Here is a 14,445-nt window from a genome sequence, read left to right as displayed (position 1 = left end):
CTAAAAAAAGTAGCCAGTAATATAAAAGTCAGGCTGTTAGATGTCTTATAGAAGATTAATGACAGATGAGCTTAAGAGCTATGTGAAGTGTGAGGAGGAGTTAAAAGTCTAAAGTTTCCAACTTGGGTGACTGGGAGGATAGCCGTCCACATAACATGAATATAAGCATGTAGGGAAAAGTAGTTTGGTGAGAAAGATTTTAAGAGATTTTTAAGAGCTGTATGTGAAATGTGCTAACAATTTCTGGAACCATAAAGCACTCCATAAACTGAGAGCTGGTTCTTCCTACAGTAACATGATTATTCATTTCTGAAAAGAACTTAATGCAAAACTTCCTAAAGTAGAAACCTGTAATTTTGAGATAATTAATTTTACTTAGCACTTTAGGTATACAACTTTGGTATTTAAAGGAAAATAGCATAGGGATGCCAGGAGGCTCAGTTGGTTAAGCTTCCAACTCTTGATTTCAGCTCAGGTCATGTTCTCAGGGTCATGAGATCAAGCCCTGTGTTGGGCTCTACTCTGAAAGTGGAGCCTGCTTAAAATTCTCCTCTCCCTCGCCCTCTGCCCTTCCCTCTACTCACATGCTCGCTCTCTCTCTCTTTCTCTCTGTCTCTAAAAAAATAAAAAATACAAAGCAAGATAGCATAGATCTTCATGCCATTTTAGCTGTGAGTCATTGATTCAACAAATAATTGAGAGCCTGCTGCTGTGTTTCAGATACTACTCTAGATGCAGGGTATGTAGCATTGAATAAAACTGCCTTAAATCAGTATCCTTAAGGAGATGATGTTTAAGCAGGTTTAATTTAACAACTCTTGTAATTAGGTGTTCATTGAATATGTATGTTTTTCATAGTTGAAGTTTACCCCAGATCTATAGCTTTAAGTATTTTTTATGTGTTGTCAATAATTTGAGATTTTATATTTTCTTTTAGCAGAATGTTTATGTTCCTTAAATAGTTTTTCATAAATGAAATTCCTAAAAAGCAGCAAAATTTTAAATCTTGCTTCCAAGTTTGTGCTTTAGGAGTTTGATTTTTACTTTTTAAACAGGTTTTTAAATATATCCTCTTTAGGTATATCGAAGGGAAGTAGAAGAAAATGGGATTGTTCTGGATCCTTTGAAAGCTACCCATGCAGTGAAAGGTGTTACAGGACATGAGGTCTGCAATTACTTCTGGAATGTTGATGTTCGCAATGATTGGGAAAGTAAGCTGCCATTATTAATATACCTTAATATAATTTTTATTTTGAATTTATTTTGAATATAATGTTAAATCCAATCCAGTGTTTTGCATCTCACCTACAGTTTACAAAGTCAGTGTAGAAAATACCTGGAAAATCTGGTAATAGCTTGCACTTACTTTTTTTTTTTTTAACTTAATTTAAATAGAGCTTTACAGTGAAATAGAGCTCATACAGTGTTACAAAATGCTTCTGACTATATTACAGCATTTGATTCAGTACTTCAATAAACCTGCATGTTAGATAGATGAAAAAGTAAAATTCAGATAGGAGATAGGTTAAGTGACTTGACAGAAGCCACAGACCCTAATTAGTGGAAAGGCCAGGACTAAAATTAAAGATTTCTGCTTTATCATCTACTTTCCCAGTCTGTTTTGTTTCCTTGGTAAACCCTAGACAAGTCCTGCTGTGATCCGTTTAGAGTTATTCTTGTGTGGTGTGTGTGTGTGTGTGTGTGTGTGTGTGTGTGCGCACACGTGCATGTGTGTGCGCACACACGTGCATATGTGTGATCCTCTTAGGAACAAAATTTCATAGATACAGATAGTTGTGAACATCATAAGATGTTTATCAGTGATAGTTTGATGTTCTTTTTTCACAAATGTAGTCACCTAAGCCTTTATAGAACAGTTTATTCAGCTTCAATAAATTAGAGATTACAAGAAATGGTCATAGTATTAGATAGGAACTTATGTCTGAGTAATGCAGTGTGATAAGAATTGCTTTCTTGTTGTGGAAGCTAGATACAGGGCCAAAAGAAATGAGATTTCCTGGTGATCATGTCTCATGGCCACTGTCTATAGCCCTAATATGAAGTATTAGCTACTTTCCCTTTGGACTTAGCCAAGATAGGGCAGAATCCTGCCTGTATTATCACAGTGTCCATTAGTATAACTGAAGTTAATCACGTTTTACGAAGAGGCTACTAATATTTTCTCTTCATTTCAGCAACTATAGAAAACTTCCATGTGGTGGAGACATTAGCTGATAATGCAATCATCATTTATCAAACGCATAAGGTAAAGATTTCTTCATCCCAAAAGGATTTCACTGTAGTTTAAACTGAGACATAGAAATTCTCTAAAGTAAAATTTGGCAGGAAATTAAATGCCATAAAAGATCCCAAGATTTTATTAATGATGCATGAATGCCACATATTTGATAGGATATCAGCTCCTTTAAAGCAGAACCTGATTCGGGATGCCTGGGTGGCCAGTTGGTTGAGCAGCTGCCTTCAGCTCAGGTCATGATCCCAGCGTCCTGGGATCGAGTCCCGCATCGGGCTCCTTGCTTGGCAGGGAGCCTGCTTCTCCCTCTGCCTCTGCCTCTGCCTGCCACTCTGTCTGCCTGTGCTCACTCTCGCTCCTCTCTCTGAAAAATAAGTAAATAAATAAAATCTTAAAAAAAAAAAAAAGCAGAACCTGGTTCAGAAAACTGGAAAATGTCCAGGAACAGTGTGTTTGATAAAGATCTCCAATAAGTTACGTGCACTTAAAGTTTAGAGAATACTGAAATCCTGTTAAATGTTTTTGTAGCATCTAGTCTTTATAGGAGATGAGTGATTGTTACCAAATACAAAAGTGAATCATAGTTTCCTGTGACCATAGTAATGACGGGAATGAAAAGTATATTATTGATATCTGTTAAGACTGATAGATATGAAAGTCATCTAAGTGGATTATCTGAAAGCAAGTGAAAATTGCTAAATGTAACTATTAAGGAGTTGGTCATATACCAAGAGCATACAAAAACATTGTCATTTAAATTGATTCACTTTCATTTTACTTTTACTTCATCCCTTCCTCTGCTATTCTAGATATTTAAAATAGAAGAATTAATATTTCTCTTACCTTATTCTGCTCTGTTCCCTGAAAATTGCCAAATATGTTGTATAAAGAACAGTAAACGGGGTGATATGTGGGAGGGTGGGCAGAATAAATGAAGGGAATTAAGAGGTACAAACTTCCAGTTATAAAATAAATAAGTCACAGAAATGAAAAGTACAGTATAGGGAATGTAGTCAGTAATATTGTAGTAAGGTTACAGTAACAAATGGTGACTACACTTACTGTAGTGAGCATTGAGTAATGTATAAAATTGTCCAATAAATACGTTGTACACCTGAAACTAATATAAGTTTTAAAAAGGAAAATAATAAAAAGGAACTGTGATTTTGGAAGGATCCATCCAACATAATATAATATGTTACATAAGAAATACAGTACTTCAGTAGGTTCTTCATTTTTCTCTTCTTTAAATGACTTTTTAATTGACCTGAATGTATGACAATATTATGAGTTATGTATTTCTTGAACTCAGTTTTGTCATATGAGGCATCTTGTATGTACTGATTTTGAGCTCGGCTTGATTTTACATGGTAGCTGATCAAGAAATGTGTAAAAAATACATTATAGGTCAACTTTCCTTCAGTTAAAAAAGAAGTGTGTAACAAGATTCTCCTTTAGCATACACATTTGGGGAGTCTAAGGGAAACTTAAAATTTAGTAAATGTTAAAAATACCGATTAATTACCTTATAATTTGGAATGCATAGAAAGAGTAAGAAGAACCTTACAATCTGAAGATAATTGATCTTGGAAAACAGTCTGCTTGAAAGCATTTCAATTCATAAATTGGAGATGGAGGGAAGGATTTATATAGGTTGTATTACAATCACTTTTGAAAAATAAAGCCAAAAACTATTAAAATAATATCCCTTAAATGTCATAAAATTTAAGCGAGAGTTGTGTTTGAATAAACAAATTGTCTTCTCATAATTTTTTTCAACAAAATTCAGTAATGCTTATAACTTTCCCTTTAAATTTAGCTTCTTTTGTAATCTGATCTTCTTTTGTAATCTGCTTCTCTCTAAAATTTAAGTCATTCTCATTCTTTAAATTTTCATCTTGTTGTCATCCTTGTGGATTTGCAGTCATTAGTTCTAACACAGCCACAATTGCCTTTAAAATTATTGGCTTCACATAGATTTGCTCAGCACTGCTTTCACCTATTTTTGAAATTTAGCATCTTTAAAACATGAACCATTTCACTTTCCAAGTGATTTGTGTTGTATTGACACTGTTATTGGCTATTTATTATACTACAATTAGGACAGGCATTACACATATTTTTCTCTTGTTTAAAAGTACATAGTCTCAGTTTTCAGAGACCTCACTTCCATATCATTCCAGCATGGTAAATTTCCTTGCATACCATAAAGCTGAAAGATTCAATCTAATTGATTTGGTGTTCTTCGGATGTCATTATGGTATCAAAGAAGCAGTCTTCTTACACTGAAACCTTAGCTTTTAAGTGTCATGGCACTTTAAATGGAGGTTTCATACTGTACTTAGAAGCAGAACATTATCAGGAACTTGGGGAAGGGGTTAATGGGGAATTAATTGCTGAGTACAGAGTTTCTGTTCGAGGTGATAAAAAATGTTGGAAATGGTGGCGATGTTTACATAGTATTATGAATATAATGTCACTAAATTGTACACTTTAAAATGCTTTAATGGCAAAAGTTTTTGTTACGTAAAACCAGTTTTTTAAAAAATGGATTATTCCTTTGATGTTGTTATTCTGCAAAGCCATTAATTCATTGTTCATAGTTAATCCTTTGCTGGGTACTTTCAGATGCTTTCCATTTAAAATTTGACAGATTTTTACCTTTGCCTAAGATATTCATTGGTTTTATGTTTGCTTCTCCGGTAGTTCCATATTACATATGAATTTAAAAGTAGTTTATATTTTCAAAAGATTTTTACTTCTTCCACAGAGAGTTTGGCCTGCTTCTCAGCGAGATGTATTATATCTTTCTGCCATTCGAAAGATACCAGCCTTGACTGAAAATGACCCTGAAACCTGGATAGTGTGTAATTTTTCTGTGGACCACGACAGTGCTCCTGTAAGTACACTTATGTATATGTGTATAGTTGTACAGTATGAAGCTAAACGTACAGCGTAGAACAAGAGTGATAAACACATATGACACACACACAGATACTTGCTAACATTTCTTAGATTTTCTTTTATGGTGGAACAGTATAGCCTATGTGTTACCCGAGGGCAGCAGTCATGGCTGTGAATACCAGGGCTGTGTTCCTTTCCTCCTGAGGTTAGAGACCGAGCAGAATGGTTAGAGGAAACAGAACAGAATGGGTAGATAATGGAAGGCTGCTTTCCACTGTTCCTTCTCAAGCTGTGATCAACTGCTACCAAATCCTCTGTGGTTTCTATCTTGGTTTAGGTCCATCTGCTTTTTAAGAGGAGGGAAAATCATTCTTGATGTCCTAGCAGCTTGGCATGTATTATTTTTTGGTCCTTATAAGATTTGTTGGAAATGTTGATGAGCTGTGGTTTTGGATAACCTAATGTACTATTAGACCAATAGGGATTATGAAATGGGCATCTACTACACTGATATTTCATTTCTGTTATTTGTTTTGGCAGCTAAACAATCGATGTGTCCGTGCCAAAATAAATATTGCTATGATTTGTCAAACTTTGGTAAGCCCACCAGAGGGAAACCAGGAGATCAGCAGGGACAACATTCTATGCAAGATTACATATGTAGCTAATGGTATGTATTTGGGGTTTCTTTTGGTACTTGGTCATACAGATTCTTTCTTTCTTTTCTTTTTTAAACTATTATTTTTAGTAATCTCTATACCCAACATGGGGCTCAAACTCACAACCCCAAGATCATGAGTCACATGCTTTTCTAACAGAGCCAGCCAGGTACCCCTAGATTTTCTTACTATGATCTAAATGCCTTTTTAGGTTTTTTTAATCATTTACATTAGTGATTTTTTTTTTTTTTTAAGATTTTATTTATTTATTTGACAGACAGAGATCACAAGTAAGCAAAGAGACAGGCAGAGAAAGAGGAAGGGAAGTGGGCTCCTGGTCAAGCAGAGAGCCCAATGCGGGGCTCAATCCCAGTACCCTGGGATCATGACCTGAGCCAATGGCAGAGGCTTTCACCCACTGAGCCTCCCAGGCACCCCTACATTAGTGATTTTTAATGTAGAGAGATGTGTATCAAAATTATCAGGAAACTCTAAAAATACCCATGTCCAAATTTCACTCCAGAACTACTCTATCAGAATTTCTGAGGCTGGGGCTTGATAGGAAAATTTTAATACTTCATCTCTAGATCACTTTCCCATATGCTTGGCTTTAAGCCATCTTACTATTATCTTTGTCTAATAAAATATAATTAGGAGCATAAGCAATAATGATAAAGAAAAGTAACAGTTCTTTTTCTCGTTGTTAGGCTTTTTTGTTTTCTGAATCATCGCCTGCTTTAAGTTTCTTACTTCATCTATTTCCCACCTGAGGAGTCATTGGAATCCCTCTAATCAAATCCTCAGATCTTCTTTATTTAGGGACATAACTGCTATTACATTTAAAGATATAGTTAATGCCTGAGTGAGGTATTATTTGATTAGAGTAGAGTTTGACAAATCTGACATAACCTAAAATGTTGCTGTATTAATATTTACATATAATTTAGGGAGGCAGGAACATTTTAGACAGGTAATAAACACTTTCTTATTTGCTGTGTGTTCTTGTGTGGTGGTTAGCATGAAGGAATTAATGGTCAGGTCAGGACTTTAAGAGATATTAACTATTCCAACGTCAGAAATTTTTTAAAAGCAAAGGAATAAAATGAGTGCTTCGCGTACATTTGAAGAATTGTATCTTAACAGGTTTTAATTTTCCTTTATCTTGCAGTGAACCCTGGAGGATGGGCACCAGCCTCAGTGTTAAGGGCAGTGGCAAAACGAGAATATCCAAAGTTTCTAAAACGTTTTACTTCTTACGTCCAAGAAAAAACTGCAGGAAAACCCATTTTGTTCTAGTATTAACAGGTACTGGAAGACAACATATTATCCCTTTTTAAAAACTTTAACTACTCTGACCTTGCAGATACTATAATTTAGTTAATTGTTGGAAGTAGTTTCTACTTTTTATGATGTTCCCAGACGGAGTTGTAGTTGTAGTTTTTAGCCATTAAAATGTGTTTTTTTCTGCTTATGTTAGATACTATCTGCTTATGCAGAGAGATTTTAACATTATGGAGCCATAGAATTCCAGAAAGACAAATTCCCCATATTTTTCCCTTTCCAGAAATTACTTTGGTTTTGTTGTTTATTCTCCCATATTTTTGTATGTATGTTGTGAGTGACATATATTATTATTTTTTAAACATGGCTTTATTCTACACTTAGTGTTTTTGCAGCATGCTTTTTCTACCTAACAATATATCTTGACTGTTGTTGCCATATAAAGATATAAGATAATACAAAATGATCTCATTCCTTTAAAATCTCTTATATGAATGTTGCTAGCTAGTCCCACCTTAATGTCTGGATTGATTGGTTCCATATTTTGATTGCCAGATAGTGCTGCACTGAATGTCTTTGGACAAAGAGCTGGAATGTTTAAATTTTTTAAATAAAAATTTTACTTATTTATTTATTTGGGGGAGAGAGAGAGAGAGAGCATGCACACAAGCAAGGGGAAGAGGGAGGAGAAGAAGCAGATTCCCCACTGAGCAGGAAGGGAGCCCGATGTGGGGCTCCATTCCAGGACCCTGAGATCATGACCTGAGCCGAAGGCAGACGCTTAACCAACTGAGCCACCCAGGCACCCAGAATCTTTAATTTTTTTTTTTTTTAAGATTTTACCTATTTATTTGACAGAGATCACAAGTAGGCAGAGAGGCAGGCATAGAGAGAAGGAGAAGCAGGCTCCCTGTGGAGCAGAGAGCCCGATGTGGAGCTCGATCCCAGGACCTTGGGATCATGACCTGAGCTGAAGGCAGAGGCTTAACCCACTGAGCCACCCAGGCGCCCCAGAATCTTTAATTATTTTTTTAAAGAAATGATATGTTAACATGGCTCAGAGTCTGAAAAGATAAACATTGAAATGTTCCCTACTCATCCAGTTTTGCCCTCCCTCCAGCCCCAAACGAAGGAGTGTAACTGCTGTTACTAGTTTCTTATGTATCTTTCCAGAGAATTTTTTTTGTGCCTGAACAAACAAATACACATGTATTCCTCCCTCACACACTTTTTTTATTGTTGTTTAGGAAAACACACTGTTTTGTAACTTGTTTTTGCACTTGCTTTACTTTAAAGGACTTTGTATAACAGTATGGACCTCCCTCATTTTTTGCAGCTGTACAGTATCTCATCGTACAGATGCACATAATTTATCTAACCAGTCCTCCACTGCTAGACACTGAAGTTTTTTCTAGTTTTTGGTGGAATGATGTTATAATTACATCCACTTGCAAGTTGATATTGGGATAAATTACTAGATATGACACTGCCAACACTTCTAGGGGGCTTGTGCATTTTTAATTTAGGTATTGCTCCTATAGAGGTCATATTAACTCACCATCTCACCAGCAGTTGCATATTGGAGTGCCTCTTTCCCCCCTCTCAGACAATGTATGAAATAGAATTTGGCTTGTTCCCACCTCGATCGGTTAAAAAATACTCGCTGGGTGTAGTTTATATTGTATTTCTCTTATTATGAATAGTTTTGAACATTTCTTGGTCCATTTGAGAGCAATTCATATAATTCTATTGCTATGAACTCTCAGTATGTGTTAACACTTAAATTTTTGATAGAGGTTACCAAAGTATAATTCATTAGCCACAAGTATATATGAATGTCCTCTCATTCTCACCTATATTGAATATTAAATTATTGACTGAGAAATGTATATTCTGAGTCACTTTCTTTAGATAAAAATAATACGTTCAATAATTACATAATGACTGATATTTTTAACTAATTCTGGTTTCTGGTGCTGTTTATAGTATGCCTTTCTTTAAAAAAAAAAAAAGAAAAGAAAGAAAACAAAAAACCCTCAAAGGCTTAATTTATTGTCAAATACTAACACAAGAGCTTTTTCAGTGATGTCGCAGATCCTTAGCTTTTCCCAGGAAAAAGCTTACCTGAAAATGTTAAACAGATTCTGGTCTTATCTGAATGGTTAGGGTTTTGGGGATACAGCTCGACCTTTGAGAGACTCTTATCTTCAAGCATAAGTGAACTGCATAAATGTTCTGGCTATTTTTAGAATAACCTGTACTTTAGAATTGTTATGGCTAGATCTGGACACGAAGTTTGCTGATTTTGTTTCTGCACTGCTATATCAAATAAAGCAGAAACCTGATGCCAGGTGATGGCAATAGGCTTGTCACCTGACTTATTAGCCGGATTGTCTCTCCCCACAGCCTTAGCATGTCTGAAGAATGCTGTTGGCTGTAATCAAGACAAAGTGTGCAGCTATAATCTGCTTTCTCTCTTCTTCACCTCTATCCTGAGCCTTGCTAATAAGTGGGGCAGAAAATACAATTAGGGATTAAGCAAAAGAAATCAAAATGCAGTTATATATAGAACATGCTCTCAACTGTGTTTGAAAAGAAGAATAATTTTTCTTCAGCATTTGAAAAAATATGCTAGTATCATTAACAGTATTTGCTTCAGAACTGTTGGATTTGGGGCATTGTCTTATTGAGTATGTGTGTGTATTGTCTGTGTGTGCACACGCATGCATATGCACACAAGACCTGGAGGGGAAGGGATTGAAATTCATCTCAGAGGAAGGAGGAAGCGTTGTTTATGGGCATACGTGAGTGTATATAAAGACAGACCTGAAAAGATTCACTGGCCAAAAGTTAGCTCTAGCCTTGAGTCCACTTGAGCTTCTTTCTGACAAAGAACCAAATTCAAACCTTAACACATGGTGAAAAATCTTTGTTTGCCTCTAGTAATATTTGTTTCATAGTGTTTGGAATGATGTATTCCAATGAAATGGATTCTACCCAGGCATCCCTCATAGTCAAAACTCTTAAACTCCTGTGATGATGTCTGAGTATGTTTGTTAAAGATAAGACAGACCTCTTTCCCAGAGTTTAAATAAAACTCGTAAATTCTTGATAAATGGTATTGTATGGCATAATTTTTATTGAAGACTAAGAAGAAGGAAATGCTGGTTTGGGGAGTACAAATCCAGAGAACTTCTGATTGGTCCCCCCCTTTTTAAAAGATTTTATCTATTTATTTGACCGAGAGTGACAGAGGGAACACAAGCAGGGGTAGTGGGAGAGGGAGAAGCAGGCTCCCCACTGAGCAGGGAGCCCAAAGCGGGGCTCAATCCCAGAACCCTGGGATCATGACCTGAGCCAAATGCAGACGCCCCACGACTGAGTCACCCAGGCACCCCATCCCTCTTTGCCTATTTACCTATGGCTTATTTCCTTTATCCCCCCTAGCTTTCAAAACATTCCTTAGGACCTTCTCTTCCTTGCTGATGAGATATGTTTCAAATATATAAGGTTAATAATTTTATATTTTTTTAAAGATGAAAATCTTTAAAGCATAAACTTCTAATAGAGTTCTATGCATTCCATGGATTCAAATGGTAGGAGGAACCTATTTGGGTAGTCTTGCAGCTGTTAGTAATAATATATTGCTTAATTTTTTACTTATTTTCTTTCCTGCAGTGACTGAAGCAAGGCTGTGTGACATTCCATGTTGGAGGAAAAAATAAATTGAATGCTCTAAGCTGGAACATAGGATCTGTAGCCTTGTCTGTGGCCCAACACCCTGGCCTTGTATACAAAAATGAAGAAATATTGCAATAGCAAAGGTGAACATCTAACACTAGCTGTCTCCTGCTAGATCTCCTCGCTCAGCATATAACTATAAATACATGTAAAATTACATGTATATGGCTATATTTTTATTTGCTTGCTCCTAGAAGAGAAAAAAAATTGACTTTGAATCACAACTAGGAATTGATGCTTTAATTTTTGGAAACTTTTTCAGAATTTTTAATTTACTATGGTCCGGCCTAAGATCCTCATTTGTATCAGGTTTCGTGCACAAAAGAAAAGCACAAAAGTTAAATGCACATGGGGCATGTGCTTTCTGTGCACCAAATATCTGGATGGGGCTCTTTTTTCAGGCCTACGGTTAAATCTGTGTTCAGAATTTTTTGACTTTTTTGCTTTGTATAATCATAGAATTCATTGCTGCTGATTTCTATAATGATTCATGTTGTTATGTAAAGTGTCTCTTAATAACTGAGGGCTGTCAATAACCTGTGATTTTGCCTTTTCTATAGTCTTACTCCTATGAAGAACCTTGGTTCTGATGGAGAAAGAGTGAAAAGCTTTATTTTTTTTCGCCAGGTATCTTTATATTTCCATTATATTTTTAGTTCTGTTCTGTGTGCTACAGATTTTTTTCAGTTTGTTTACAAACACAATTTGGTAATTCCTCAATTGGTTCTGCCTGCCTCCAAACAGAAACATTACAGACCTTGTGGGTATAAACTACTTTCTGGTACAATGGTAAGGATAAAACAAGCTCATGTTTTCTTGAAATGTGTAAGAAGATACACGGTATTTCTTGTAAAGGTAAATTAGGCTGTCTGGGTGGTATTTGGGTCCGTTTAAAGGCTGTGTTGGAAGATACGCGTAGAAAACGTGAGCAGCGCTCCTGTTTGCCTCTTGCTCAGAATTTTCAGCAGAGCAGTAAAGGATTCCATGTGATTCAAACTGAAATTCTTCCCTTAGTTGCTGTAAGAACTTAAATGTAAAATACCTTCTTTAGTTTTAGGTCTCTGTGAAAAACCTTGAAGCATGGAGTTGAGGCAAGGAATGGTACTCACTGAAGTAGAAATGACTGCCCACTTCAAAATCTTCATTGTGTTTTTACACAAATGTGCTTACATATGTCAGAGGCATTTTGTACATGCTTTGCTGACTTGTTCATCTCTGTAGAAACACAGAAATCAGACCCATTTTGTAAAGCAGAAAGTCATGTCGCTTAGAACATGTCCTGTATATATTTCATACATGGTAATGGAGTCTTAATGATGAATGCAAGATGATAATTTAATGATGGGATTAGTCTGATCACTTAATATGCACAATCCTGGAAGTGAATTACTTGCATCAGTTATAGTGGTATTTATTATTCTGTACAGAGAGAAAAATACGTATAAAACATATGCTTATATTACATGCACGCAGATTTCATGCTCCATAAATCTTTTCTATTTTTTAATTTACCTTTCTCTAAATGATGTGCATGGAATATGCCTTATTACAGAAAAATGCTGTTCATAATTTGACTGTGTGGAAAAGTGCCTATACGGTGGTAATGCTAGTAAGGCAAATAAGACAAATTATCATACGAGTTTACTACATCACCAGTTAGCATTTTATATTGTGATGTTTAAAAAAGAAAAGTTTATACCTCAAATGTGTATTTTATTTTATTTTACAATCAGCTATGGGGTTGGGATATGGGATATTGGGAGGGTTGGGTGGGGTGGGGAGGTTTATTCACCTTAGCCGCTAATGGGAATCCTCAAAAAAATTCTCTATGCCCAGTGTAAATGTTACTCTGCTTGCCATGTCTGGTAACTATCATGAACACAGACAGGTAACTCTTTCGTAACTAAATTGGATAGCTTCATTTTACAAAGTTATGGAAAACTTACAAATCAATGTCTAAATCTAATTACCCTTGGTTGCATTTGCACTAAATGTTAATGATATCCTTTTGCAATTCTGTAAACAAAATGATTACACTAAAAATATTTATATTAAAAAAGAAGAAGATATGTTTACCTTTCAATAACTGTACAGGTACTTCACTAGAGTTAATCCCATCCGATCAGACTTAGAAATCAGTTGGGGAATACTAAGACTTTTACAGAGGTCAGAATTTGGAGAGGTACTAGCCGTTTTAAACATATTCAGATCCTCTGGGGTTATATCTGTATGACTAATTCCTAGTCAGTGTCTGAATGGACATGATGTTTTCCCAAACACAGTAATTTCTTACTTCTCTTCCCCAAACAAAAACATAACAAAACAAATTATCCTTTTACTCTTTTTTCTACTCACTCTTTTGTACTGTGATAGAGACTTGAAAAATATTGGTGATGATGGGTTTGTCCCTGAGTGCCCACTGTACAGGACAAGAGAGCACAGTGTTTCACTTGGAATTAAGGACTCCTGATTTTGAGGTAGGGGGTGATCACAGCAGCTCTTGGTTTGGGATCGCCACAAAGACAGCCAGACCAAGGAGAGGATGGCTGGGAGAGAGGGTCAGAATACAAAATAAGGGAAAGGAGCAACAGGTTTTCTACTTGTTCAGTTTTATCGGCTAATTTGTACACCTGTACAACATCAGTGTCAGCTGCTATTAAGAAAATTTTAGTTGGGCTGAGCTGGTTCTCTTGTAAAATTGTGCTGGTTATCTTTAAGCTTATCAATTGTTTGTCCAGTTAAACACTTTCACCAGTATTTAGTCCGAGTTGTACAGACAATGTATTTGGATTACTGTCATTGTTCATCTACAAACTCAAAACATAATCATTTTAAAGTACCTTGGGAGTGTGTAGAGTGTAACTATTCTATAATAGCTTTATGATCCTGATGATGTTTTTAAAAAAATAATAAAGTTGGATCTTCCATGTTACAATCACAGAATTAAAACCAGTATTTAAAAGTGGAAAAGTATTAAAATATTATGGACAAATGTATTTGCTTGATTGTTTTCCTTAACCCCAAGATACTGCCTGTGTAATTATGAGTAGTTAAGAGCTTAAAATAACTCGACTCCAGTAGTTTTTAAACTGTGGGTTGTAATCCAGTTAGGGATCAAGAAAACAATATAAATTTTTTTTTAAATGAAATAGAACAGAATGGAATAGATCAAGTACATAGCATGTGCAAATTTTCATAATATGTTAATCTTCATACATATTTCCATGTGTATGTATATATGTATATACGTATATGTATATATGTATATACACGTGCACGCACATACTTGTGTAGTGGATTACAGTGTGAAATGAATTTTTTTAAGGTTTTATTTATTTATTTGACAGAAAGCGATCGAGCACAAGCCTGGGGAGAGGCAGGCAGAGGGAGAGAAAGAAGCAAGCTCCCCATTGAGCAGGGAGCCCAAGGCGGGGCTCGATCCCAGGACCCTGGGATCATGACCTGACCTGAAGGCAGACATTCAACCCAGGCACCCCTGAAATGAATTTCTTAATATGGAAGTTGGTCCAAAGGTTTTTTCAGATTGCTAGAAAGTAAAGCCATATGCAGTTGGGTATTTCTTTTTTTTTTTTTTTTTTTTTTTTT

General features: G+C 35.7%; 1 protein-coding gene across 2 annotated transcripts in view; it reads left to right on the top strand.

The window, feature by feature from the left end:
- The window catches only part of CERT1 (ceramide transporter 1), a 108,594-nt gene extending 97,675 nt beyond the window's left edge, over nucleotides 1–10,919 (top strand). For both annotated transcript variants that reach the window (XM_059418091.1, XM_059418090.1), the window contains 6 exons: nucleotides 1,079–1,211; nucleotides 2,196–2,266; nucleotides 5,025–5,153; nucleotides 5,699–5,828; nucleotides 6,986–7,122; nucleotides 10,777–10,919. In XM_059418091.1, coding sequence (XP_059274074.1) covers nucleotides 1,079–1,211; nucleotides 2,196–2,266; nucleotides 5,025–5,153; nucleotides 5,699–5,828; nucleotides 6,986–7,113 — 591 coding nt within the window. In that variant the 3' untranslated portion in view covers nucleotides 7,114–7,122; nucleotides 10,777–10,919. The remainder of the gene's footprint in view (nucleotides 1–1,078; nucleotides 1,212–2,195; nucleotides 2,267–5,024; nucleotides 5,154–5,698; nucleotides 5,829–6,985; nucleotides 7,123–10,776) is intronic.
- The last annotated feature ends 3,526 nt before the right edge of the window (nucleotides 10,920–14,445 follow it).

Source organism: Mustela nigripes, chromosome 12 (genome assembly GCF_022355385.1).
Source record: "Mustela nigripes isolate SB6536 chromosome 12, MUSNIG.SB6536, whole genome shotgun sequence".
Taxonomy (NCBI): domain Eukaryota; kingdom Metazoa; phylum Chordata; class Mammalia; order Carnivora; family Mustelidae; genus Mustela; species Mustela nigripes.
The sequence above is the reverse complement of the archived record's forward strand: the minus strand, read 5'-3'. Positions and strand labels throughout refer to the sequence as shown.